Here is an 11,115-nt window from a genome sequence, read left to right as displayed (position 1 = left end):
TCGAAAGGGGCGGGGGGAGGGAGGAATCGAAAGGGGCGGGGACGGGGGAAGGGTGGAATCGAAAGGGGCGGGGGGAGGGAGGAATCGATAGGTAGATAGACAGCCAACCACGTTCAGCTTGTGTACCTCGCTTGGGTGGTGTAACTCGCTGAACAAGATACACTGTGTTCTAGCAACAAGTCCTCGGTTCGGTTACAGCACCAGACTGGGGAGCACGCACGGTTGGCCAGTGGTCATCGGGCGCAGTTGCAGACCGATCAAAAGGCGCACTGTGCGTTTGACTTCGTTGCCTGTGCTACGTTCGTTGTGGCAGACTTGTTTGTGTCGTGTTGACAAAGTCGTGTCCAGCCCCCTCCCTGGTCCGCGCATAAAGAAATATGTGGTTCCAAATCCTTGCGTTGGCAGTGCTTTCGGCGTACGGGTTACAGAAGCTGCAGAAAGCAGAGGAATTCCGTCTGACGGTGCGAGCTATTCAGTACGGCGGGGCGGCGGCGCTGCTGTTGTGGTACGTATATTCGACAGTTCACTTTGCGGGCGACTTTTGGGTCCACGTGGGCAGCCCCGTCCACGAGCGCGTATGGTCGTGGCTTTCGCATATGGGGCCGTTGACCAAAGCGGCCTTTGCTCAAGGGTTTGGCCATGTCGTGAACAAGTCGCAGCGGGTGCGACGCATGTTGCTGGGTGCTACCGGACATGACGTCTGGACGGAGGCAGACGCTCTCTGGATGGCGGCCACCGACGACGAAGACGAAGACGAGGTGGTTGCGGGACTCCTCGCCAAGCTCTCCAGTACCTTCGCATTCATTGCGCTCTTGTGTCTACCCCCCGTGCTCCTCTGGCTCTACAAAACTGGCCAGAACCACGGACTCCTGCCCGCCAGATCGTCCGGCGGTCGCAGACCTTCAAAGCTAGCCCGTAAACAGTCCCTCGACCGAGCTGAACGACTCGACCGAGCTGAACGACTTGACCGAGCTGAACGACTCGACCGCGCTGAACGACTCGACCGCGCTGAGAGACCCACTGCGAAGAAAGGATCGTGGCCCAGGTCCTACTTCAGGCGAGGCGAAGAGCCCGGCGAACAGTCCGGTGACCAGAGGCAAGTGCACTGGCAGTCCGTCGACACGCCAGAAGTGGACTTGGTCAGCTTGCAGCAGGCTCTCCAGTCCATCAAAAAGGAGCTGGCGGAAAACACCAACGCGATTCGAGCCACCGAGTACAAGATCCGGAGAGCCACCGCGGAACAAGATGGCTACCAAAGCCAGGACGACCTGGACCTCAATGAACCACCGACGCGAACTACTACACTACCCGCCTGGGTTGCACCCACGGCGCCGACAACCGCCACGGCCAACGCCACGGCCAACGCCATGGCCCAGGACCCCCTCACGACGTCACCTTTAGTCTCCCCCCAGACCCCTTCCTCTATGCCTCCGGCCTCGTCTCCCCTACACCCCTCAAGTGACGGACTGGCTGGCAGTCAGGTGGGCGGCCTGGTGGGCGAGACGTATGCGGACGGGACGCCCGTAGGGTACCTGACGACTCGGGAGCGAGAGTTGGGTGCGAAGAGTGTGAAAGAGTTAGTGAGTTACTGGACGTTGCGACGGAGGCGCAATTTGTTGCCATTACATAAGGTCGAGTTGGGACGGTTAAGCGAAGCGGAGGTGCAATTGCCTCGACCGATGGTGTACGCGATCATTAACAAGCGCCGTTCAGAGTACAAATACTTTTGGCTTACAGCGCAAGGCGTGCCTGCGACCATTTGCGATGGTTGCGGTTGGTGCTATCCCACGGCGGAACGCCATGTGTGTTCGCCCAAAGGCGCTGGCCCGGACGGACGAACGTTCGGTGAGACGAACTTCCGCGATGCCCAAGTGAGCACCGCCACCATCGAAAAGGCCTTCGCAACCATCAACGCCCTCAAACAGCGCCTGGACGAACGCTTCGATCCTGCGTTAGCGGTCCGACTTAACCGCGAAAAAGATCGCGTCGAAACCCTGCTCGACAAACCGCTCCAATTTGCACCTGATGGGACCGCCCTTCTACCGCCAAACTCCCCATCTGAAGACTTACTCACAGCCGAGTCTCCAGATGCCGGGTCTCCAGACGCTCGTGACACCGGAAACTTCCCGCAAACACGCGTGCGGAGATTTCGTTGCTGAGCAGGGAAAGCTTGCAAACCAACAAACGGCCGGAACGGCCGGAACGGCTGTCACAGCGGAAAAGACCGTGCCGCCGGGAACGGACGTCGCGTCTGGAGCGAACGTCGGGGAGACGGTGGCGGTGGGGTCGCCGTTGCTGGCCGTGCAGTTGGGGCCGCGGTGCGTGTTGGGAGTGGTGGACAGCGGGTCGCAGATCAACGTGTTGAGCGCGCCCACGTGTGCGGCAATTGGGGCCGAGTGCGAGACATTGGTGCGGCTGCCGGAGGCGCGGTTAGTCGGCGTCGGCGGCCGCGCCGGGCGCGCCTCGCAGTGGGTCCGGGTCCGCGTGGCGGCCTGCGGCCAACAGCTCAGTTGCGTCTTCGCCGTCTGCGAACTGTCGCAAGAACCCGTCATCTTAGGCATGCCCTTTATTGTCGCCTTCGGCTTCGACCACATCGCGCACCTGCCCCGCGAATCGCTCCACGACCACCCACTGGTGTTCGCGAGCCGCCGTTTGCAGACGGAGGCCGGGAGCGCAGACAATGGTTTGAGGAGGCCCCCCCAAGGACAGAGTCTGGCGGTAGAGGGGGCAGTGAAGGGCGCGGTCCTGAAAGATGCTTCGGAGGATGCCGGGTCGATGAGCGAGGAGGACGCGGCGGCACTAGCGGCGATTGTGGCAGGGATACGTGGAGACATTCGGGAGGAGTACGGGCGGCAGTTGCGAGCGGTGTTGGAAGAGAACGCGGAGTGTTGGACGGGCAAGCGGCGAGGGTTGATTGAGTGCATGCCGCATGAGATCCGGTTGACGACGGCTAGACCTATAGTTCAGCGTCCGCGACGTTATAGCGATGCGCAGTTGGCGGCAATCGATCGGGAGTTGGAAGTCATGTTGGCGGACGGCGTGGTGGTTCCGAGTCGAAGCAACTACTCTTCGGAAATCGTCATGGTCCTCAAACGCACTGGAGATTGGCGCGTCTGCGTCGACTTCCGTGATATCAATAAGTTCACCGTAGACGACCGGTACCCTCTCCCGCGGATCTGCGATTTGATCCGAGATATCCAGGATTCCAAGTTCTTCGTCACATTAGACCTCCGCTCCGGCTACTGGCAAATACCCCTCGAACCAGCCAGCCGCAAATTCACCGCATTCCGCACACACAGGGGCCTCTACGAATTCAAGGTCATGCCCTTCGGCCTCAAAACTGCTCCCGCCACCTTCCAACGAACCATGGACTTCATACTCAACGACCTCAAAGTCGTCTACGACCACAAAGGCGGAGCGCCCGAAGGCGGAGCGCCTGAAGGCGGAGCGCCCGAAGGCGGAGCGCCCGAAGGCGGAGCGCCAGGCAAGCGGGGCGGCGTGCTCGTGTACATTGACGACGTAATGATCCACGGTCAGTCGCCGGAGCTGTGTCTGAGTTTGTTGGACAAAGTGTTGCGCCGGTTGAGGTCGAACAATCTGACCATAAATTTGGCTAAGTCCACGTTCTTCCTAGCGGAGACTCTATACCTTGGTCACGTAATTGCTCACGGACTTGTGAAACCCAACCCCAAGCGTGTCCAAGTCCTGGACCACCTGGTAGTCCCTCAGAACCTGGGGCAGCTCCGACGCTGTCTCGGACTCTTCAGCAGTTTCCGGGCATATATCCCCAACTTCGCGGACAAAGCGGTTCCTCTTACGAACGCTCTCAGACTTACAGCACAGGCCGCAAGGAACCATGCGATGCTCCAGGGGCAAGCAGCATTGGATATGTCACAGTCTAACATACCAGCTGCGGATGCACCCACATGCGACGCCCTGGCGAGTGGGATTCAGGAGGCCAACGCAGGCTACCAGAATCATAGCGAATACCCGCTTGTTGGAGACGAGCTGGCCATTGAACATGCTTTGTTCGTCCTGCGAGAGAACCTCAAGGAAGCAGTGCTCATCAACCCCGTCGACGGAGACAGGTACATCGTATCGACAGACGCGTCGGACTTGGCTGTGGGAGCTATTCTCTGGGTCGAACGGTCAGATAACTCATCCGGTGAACAGATCGGGAAGGCGGAAACCGGACTGAAGGGGAAAATTGGACCCAAGGCAGACTCTGTCCGGCTGCCTGTTCAGTTTGCGTCGCAGATCTTGAATGCCACTCAAAGGAACTGGAGCACGACCGAGAAGGAGTGCTGGGCCTTGATATTTGGCCTGCTCAAATTCGAACAAATTATTCGACCGCACGAAATTATACTAGAGACCGACCACCAAGCACTAACTGCCCTGATGAATGCGAAGACTGGTAAGCTCGGAAGGTGGGCAGTTCTGATCAGCGAGTTCAACATGAAAGTCGCATGGAAAAAAGGTACTTCAATGGCCCACGTGGATTGTCTCAGTCGAGATGTTATGCCAGATCCACTAGTTGAAAGAGCATGTTACTCACCATGACCCACCAGCCGGCGCCTTTTCTCCCTCTCTATTAGTGGTGACCTCCCTCCCTATTGGTGGTTACCTCCCTCCCTATTGGTGGTGACCTCCCTCCCTATTAGTGGTGACCTCCCTCCCTACTGGTGGTGACCTCCCTATCTTTTTTTGTTCCAATGATTTACGTGCTGAAGGGGCTGCTGGAGGGGTCACATGACTGGGGGAAATTCTATGAATTTTGACTTGTTAAGCCATTGGAGAGATATCGTAAATGGGAAGAAAGGGGTTAGTCATCATCGTGCGATGGAGATCCGGAAGGCGCTGGAGGACAGAATCTTAGAGGATTCATATCCAGCCTGGAGTTCGGGTGAGCTTCCCGGTCGGCAATCAGAGTTGACCCGGGATATCATGGTCGCTGAGTTCAGGGCGTTGTGCGAACAATATGACCGGTCTCGGTTGCTTGGCTTAACGAACAAGACCTTGGATAGGAAGTTCGCAGACTTGTACGGAGATGCGCAAGTGGAGCATGGGATGGACAGTTCTGAAAAATTCCTGACACACGTTCGAACCAAACTCTTTCAGGAGAAGGACCGCATGTTCGTGGCCGAAGCAGCCCTCAACGACATCAGCAAGGACCTCGAGACCTCAGTCACACTTTTCCAACGCTATCGACAAAACCTGGCCAAGTCGCACAAAGCTATGATGCAAGTTGTACGCAAGGCGGAATCCGACGGAAGACACCTTCGACTCGCCTGGATCTTCTTTTGTGGCGTCTGCACGTACATCATACTTAAGCGACTCCTCATTATCAGGATGATCTACTACGTACGTGTTCTCACACTGGCACACAGTCTCTCACATTGGCACACACTCTCATGGATACACTCTCATGGATACACAGTCTCATGGATACACTCACGCATCCTTTGTTATGCAGTTGATGAAGCTAGTTAGATTTGGGATGCGGCTGCTGCAGATGGGCTTGAGGTCCGCGATGTCCAAAAGTCAGGTCGCGCTAGACGCCACTTCAGATGTCTTACCGACAGCAGCCGAGCTGTAGAGCACGCCGGCGAAGACGGAGTTGTCCGGTCAAGACCGAACGGGGTCTTGACCTTTCGTCGCAGGTATTGATCTGCCTGCACTGTGCCAGTGTGGCTCTGTGGTGCCTTACCTCCGCCGACATATGTGGTGCCTTATCTCCAGGGCTCTGTTTCCAGGGGTCTGTTGGTTCTATTGGAAGAGTCGGCGCGTTGGGGTACAAGATCTAGGTCGTGACGGCCACTGTTTGGTGTCTGTAGTTATTGAGGATGGCTTCCAGAAGGTGGTGGCTTTGAAACTTTTGCCCGACAGCAAAGGAGCATACAGCTCCTGGAGTTGAACCAGCGCGTGGACCGGTTGAGTTGGAGGCTATGATGCGGCTGAGACCCTTCATCAGTCGTTTCATCTTACGGTCATTAGCGTTGGTTTCGTTGGACCAGATGCTCCAGATAGCCGCTTTGAGATCTTGGGACTCACGGGTGGCCTGTTCTAAGCGGATCTGAGTTGTGAGCAAGGTCTGACGTGTGTGTCGGAGTGTTTCGCACACTTCGCGCACACGCAGCCGCGAGGCCAACAGGTTCCGGTCGCTCTTGTACAGAGCCCGCAGCCATACAGACATGCAAAAGTTCTTCAGTCGCAAAGTCCGCCGCAGAACGAGCATACGCCCACGCAAAGACAATAATGCCTTCGAGTTCTCTCGAACGCAACGGTGCAATTCAGCCTTGAACCCTCTCTGCAACGCAACCTGGTCCGCTTCTTGGTCTTGTCTCGGGTCTCGAGATACTTGCCCGCGATCTTGCCCCTGGTCCTGCTTCCCGTCTTGCTTCCGGTCTCGGCTTTGCGCCATCTGAAACGCCGCGTTCTTCTCCTTCAAACGTCCCAGTTCGCTCCGTAAGGAGGTCTCGGTTCTGACTTTGTGCGCGAGGGTGTTTTTCACTCGAGCACACTCCTCGTCCAGAAACTTGTAGTGCTCTTTCAGCCCGCACAACTCCGTCTTGGTCTTCTCAAAATTCTCCTGGACACCCTTCAGGGCCTCGTTGGTACCCTTCAACGTCTCCTGGGTACCCTTCAAGGTCTCTTGTGTCCCCTTCAAGGTCTGCTCGGTACCCTTCAAGGTCTGCTCGGTACCCTTCAAGGTCTCCTGAGTGTGATGCAGCTCTTCCCGAGCCTGCGAAAGCTCTTCCCGCGTCTGAGAAAGCTCTTCCCGCGTCTGAGAAAGCTCGCCACGAGTCTGTGAGAGCGTGTCCACCTCAGCGCTCAGCTCCTCCTGTTGGCTCAGCAGCTTCATGCGGTTGGTTTGCAGCTCGTTCTGGCAGTTCGCTAACTCCTTCTGGAAACCTTGCAGGGATAACTCGGCCGCGGCCAGCTCCTCCCGCAGCTGGCCCTCTCTCCTTTGGCAGACAGCTGCTCGTTCTTTCTCCTTCAACTCACGTTCCTTCTCCTTGTCTCGCCACTCCTGCTCCTTTTGCTCCCACTCTTTCTCCTTGTTTTCCCACTCTCGAAGCTCGGCCTGACGCCGCTCAATGATGTCGTCCAGCCGCTCCTTGACCTCTACGTCTCTCTGGTAGTGCAAGTTGTCCTTGAGCGTGGTCCAACCGCCGCCTTGGGACGACCGTGTTTGCAGCAGTCTCAAGACCAGAAACAGGCGTTCCAGGGCCACGGCTCGCCGCATTCGCACATACCCCTCCGTCAGCCAAGGAGCGCCGTCCCCTGACGACGCAGGAATATACCCCGTGGCGGAACATTGCCGACCAGCAGAGGAACAGAACAGTATCCCCTGACATCCATACATCTCTTTCGAAATCTGGGCAACCAACTGGCAACCTGCAGAGCTGGGACCACCGGATGGACCACATGCTGCTTTCAAGTCCAGCCGAGGAATTCTTGTATCTGACTTGGGTGCAAGTCTTGATGCCATTCCTGGGTAGCTGTAAGGTTCTTGGAGATAGAGTTGTCTGTAGGAGTCCGCGATCGTAGCGCTGGTGGTCCTGGGCACTCTCATCAGCGAAATGGGGGTACCACGACCGGCGCTGGTTGCGCCTCCGTAGCTGTAAATGGGAGTTCCTGGAGAAGATGGCGAGCTACCGCTGCCCCCTGGCCCGTGACAGGAGTCCCCGCTCGAGCGTCCAGAACTGTCGCTCGAGCGTCCAGAACTGTCGTAGCTCGGGACCATTCGCCGCTCAGAGCCAATACAGGCTGCGGAGCTTCCAGCGGAGTTGTCACAGCTACCGGCGGAAGAGCTGCTGCCGCTGGCTGAACGGGCGCCACATGACGTAAAGGCGGGCCTGCTAATTTTAACGGTTTTGTCTGTATTCTGAACATCTGTTGGAGCCCGTCGGTGGCCATTGGTCTTGCTGCGATGTCCTCCAAAGATCATTGACCCGTTCCGAAACCTGTTAGGCCATAAGGTAGTCGCATCACAAAGTAATGAAGTCATTTCCACTGTCGAACAAATTGTGGGGAAATCGCTCGATTTTCGATCGCGACGAAATGAACTTTATATTTTGTCTTGTACTTCTAGCCACAGCGCAGCAACCGGCTAGCAGCCTACCAAGCAGTCCGCAAATGGTCATGATACCGGTGCAACCACGACAGGATAACCCATTCAACGACATGATGGGCACCATTTTCGGTTATCCTTGGGGCTACCCTTACCCCCGGAGGCTACCGTTTGACAGAACCTTCTCAGAAGCCTTGCAATTTATCCGCCGGGAATGGTTGAACATGGTAAGCCAGCGCTTCGAAACCGCGTCGCTCAGTTGGGGACCGAGAGCGATTTTGACAATGAGGAAGATCTCGAGGATGAGGAAGATCTCGAGGATTAGGAAGATCCTGCCTGACGAACACAATATGTATTTTAGGGAGAACCCTTCCAGCGAAAAACTGCGTTGAACGTCACGCCACCGGACGATCGCCAGAGCCCTTTGATGAATCTCATTCAGCTACCCCGCACCTTGACAATCCCACCCAAAACACCGCCACTGAGAGGCGTAGAGTACGCATAGAAGACCATAGACATGTGCAAAAGCCCAAGCACCCCCAGATAAGCCTAGCCAGCAAACCATGAAAGAACACATCAATTCATGGGAGACAGAAGCACACGTGTGTGATGCAAGCGCCTCAAAATGCTCAGGACATCAGCAAAGCTCGCAATGAAATTTGGTGGGCGGGGGCGCGTACCTTCATGCTAAACCTATTCAAATTTAGGTAAACCCACCTGCCGTATAATTGATGCTGCTTCATTATTGATTATGATGAATTTCCTGATGGTTGAATTTCATGGTGGTACTTTAGAGTATTCAGTTACTATTTTTGGACCGGTTTGCTGTTGATTATTGGATCGTTGATTTTCGTGAGTACATTTTTGCTTGGCAGTCCAAGGATCAATGATCGCGTAATTTGTCCCTCCCGTCGGCCTTCTTTTGCTCTGGCTTACATTTGGTGTGCGATCGCGCTCATCCATTTCGCCACTGCCTGGGGTCACGCGTATATTGAGTCTCTGCCTGAGGAGGAGTTCCAGCAGCTAAGTCCGCAGCAGCGGGCCGTAGGCTTCAGCGTAAAGACGCTGCCACTGGCCACGCGGCTGCTTCTACTCTGGACTGGCTTCATGCTGCAAGTAATTGTGCTCCAAGTGCTCCTAGCACCTGAGTGCAACGGCATCAGCCTCCAGGGTGGCATTTCCCTATGCTGCTTCATCTGGCTGCTCGTTATTGCCCTGGGCATTGTCAGCCGCACAAAAACTTTCATCACGCCGTACATTTACGACCCTTCTCACGAGGAACAGCCGACCCTGTTTACGCAAATCAAACAAGCGACCAAAGCCATTGGACCTTGAGCCATAGACCGCAGTGAACCATGAACTATAGACCGCAGTGAACCATGAACTACGATGAACCATCCGACCGCAGTGAGCCACGAGCCACGGTGAAACCATTGGACCCTGATGTCAAGGTCTTCAACCATGAACGCGTGGATTCGAACCTGAACCGCGGTCGCTTGGATCTGGACCCACAGCACCTGTCCACTGGACCAGCTTATTCGTCGGCGTTGAACCAGTACACACCTGCGATGATGGCGTAGGCGACCATAAGCATGGCGCCTTCGAGCCAGTTACTTTCGCCGTCTTGGACGACTCCGATGGTGATGAGTATGGAGATGACGAGTACGACGACGGCGATGTTGTCGAAGGCGAGGGTCATGGGCACGTCCATGACCCAGCCTGCTATGACGGCAAAGGGTACCATGAACATGGCGATCTGTGTGCTACTTCCGACGGCGACGCCCATGACGAGATCGGGCTTGTTCTTGATGGCGACGGTTACGGCGGTGGCATGTTCGGCGGCGTTTCCGACGATGGGTAGGAGGATGATTCCAATGAAACTTTTGCTTAGACGGCCGGAAGCGCAAACGCCTTCGATGCTTGAGACCAGCGCCTCAGACTGGAGCGCCACAAGCACGGTCGAGGTCAGCAGGAGTAAGACGCAGGTGGGCCAGGACATGGTTGGCCAATCGTCGCCGACCACATCCTCGACGGCTACTCCGTCGACCGACTCGGCCATGAGGCTGGCGGCATCTTCTCGCTGTTCCTGTTTGAACAGGTTCAGGTGGGTATAGAGCTGGAAGAAGAGATACAAGAAGTAGGTAAAGCCAACAAGGACAGCCGTGAAACGTGAGACCTCCAGCACCGTACCAGTGTCCTCCGGGTGTGCATCCCGCAGAGTAGTCGGCAGAATGAATGCCAGACACGCCAACATCAACATAGAAGTCGAACAAGATGCACCCTGCCGATTAAACGTCTGGATGTGATGAAATAAGCCACCCGCCAAGAATGACATACCCAACACCAATAGCAAATTAGACAGAATCGAACCCAACAACGTTCCTTGCACCACCGTCAACAACCCTTCGCGCAAAGACTGAATCGTTAAGATCATCTCTACTGCGTTCCCAAAGGTCGCGTTTAGCAAACCACCTATTAAATCGCCCGTATGCAACGCCAACTCCTCTGTAGACTGACCTAGAATCGCTGCCAATGGAATCAACGCAATGAAGTTGAACCAAAAAGTATACAACGCACCCCTGCAAACGAACTCATAGCAACCCTTGGCGGGCGGGACAGGGAGGGAGGGGAGAAAGGGAAACGCCTACCATCTGCTGGCAGCAATCAGTCCCAGAGGACAAAAGATAAGAAGCACATTCAGTTTGGAAGCCATAAGGTCCTTTACTCCAAGCCAATCGGTATACGCCGTGTAGATCGGTCCATCGGCCTCCGGAATCATCTTCGATGAGTCGTTGATCAAGGACTCATGCATTCCCCCGTTCGGATACAACTTGCTCTCAGGTATCTGATTCATAACCGTCGATAATCGACGACTCGAATACGGCTCACTAATGGTCCTGCGCAGGTAGGACGCAGCTCGTATTTTATGCATAACCATCTTCGATCACCTCCTGGCCAGATTAGCACCAAATCGAATCGCCAATCGGAAAAAATATGGACCGGCCAAAACGAGTATTTTTGGCAGACTCCACAGATTCCCC

The 11,115-nt window shown here is 55.7% G+C and overlaps 5 protein-coding genes across 5 annotated transcripts; 3 read left to right on the top strand and 2 right to left on the bottom strand.

Moving 5' to 3' along the window:
- Positions 1–377: 377 nt before the first annotated feature.
- On the top strand, positions 378–4,560 carry GNI_133910 (RNA-directed DNA polymerase; the record flags this gene model as incomplete). Its single annotated transcript, XM_011134003.1, has 2 exons — positions 378–1,958; positions 2,065–4,560. 2 exons carry the CDS (start codon positions 378–380, stop codon positions 4,558–4,560), a joined length of 4,077 nt encoding a protein of 1,358 aa, XP_011132305.1.
- A 207-nt stretch (positions 4,561–4,767) lies between these two features.
- GNI_133900 (putative transmembrane protein) lies at positions 4,768–5,490 on the top strand (the record flags this gene model as incomplete). Its single annotated transcript, XM_011134002.1, has 1 exon — positions 4,768–5,490. The coding sequence occupies one exon, from the start codon at positions 4,768–4,770 to the stop codon at positions 5,488–5,490; it is 723 nt and encodes a 240-aa protein (XP_011132304.1).
- Positions 5,491–5,800: 310 nt separating this feature from the next.
- Positions 5,801–7,246, bottom strand: GNI_133890 (hypothetical protein; the record flags this gene model as incomplete). Its single annotated transcript, XM_011134001.1, has 1 exon — positions 5,801–7,246. The coding sequence occupies one exon, from the start codon at positions 7,244–7,246 to the stop codon at positions 5,801–5,803; it is 1,446 nt and encodes a 481-aa protein (XP_011132303.1).
- Positions 7,247–8,683: 1,437 nt separating this feature from the next.
- GNI_133880 (putative transmembrane protein) lies at positions 8,684–9,409 on the top strand (the record flags this gene model as incomplete). The annotated part of the gene is made up of 2 exons (XM_011134000.1): positions 8,684–8,781; positions 8,950–9,409. The coding sequence occupies 2 exons, from the start codon at positions 8,684–8,686 to the stop codon at positions 9,407–9,409; spliced, it is 558 nt and encodes a 185-aa protein (XP_011132302.1).
- A 199-nt stretch (positions 9,410–9,608) lies between these two features.
- On the bottom strand, positions 9,609–11,012 carry GNI_133870 (calcium/proton exchanger; the record flags this gene model as incomplete). The annotated part of the gene is made up of 2 exons (XM_011133999.1): positions 9,609–10,653; positions 10,723–11,012. 2 exons carry the CDS (start codon positions 11,010–11,012, stop codon positions 9,609–9,611), a joined length of 1,335 nt encoding a protein of 444 aa, XP_011132301.1.
- Between the last annotated feature and the right edge of the window lie 103 nt (positions 11,013–11,115).

Source organism: Gregarina niphandrodes, assembly GCF_000223845.1.
Source record: "Gregarina niphandrodes unplaced genomic scaffold scaffold00035, whole genome shotgun sequence".
Lineage (NCBI taxonomy): Eukaryota > Apicomplexa > Conoidasida > Eugregarinorida > Gregarinidae > Gregarina > Gregarina niphandrodes.
This window is presented reverse-complemented; position numbering and strand designations above follow the sequence as displayed.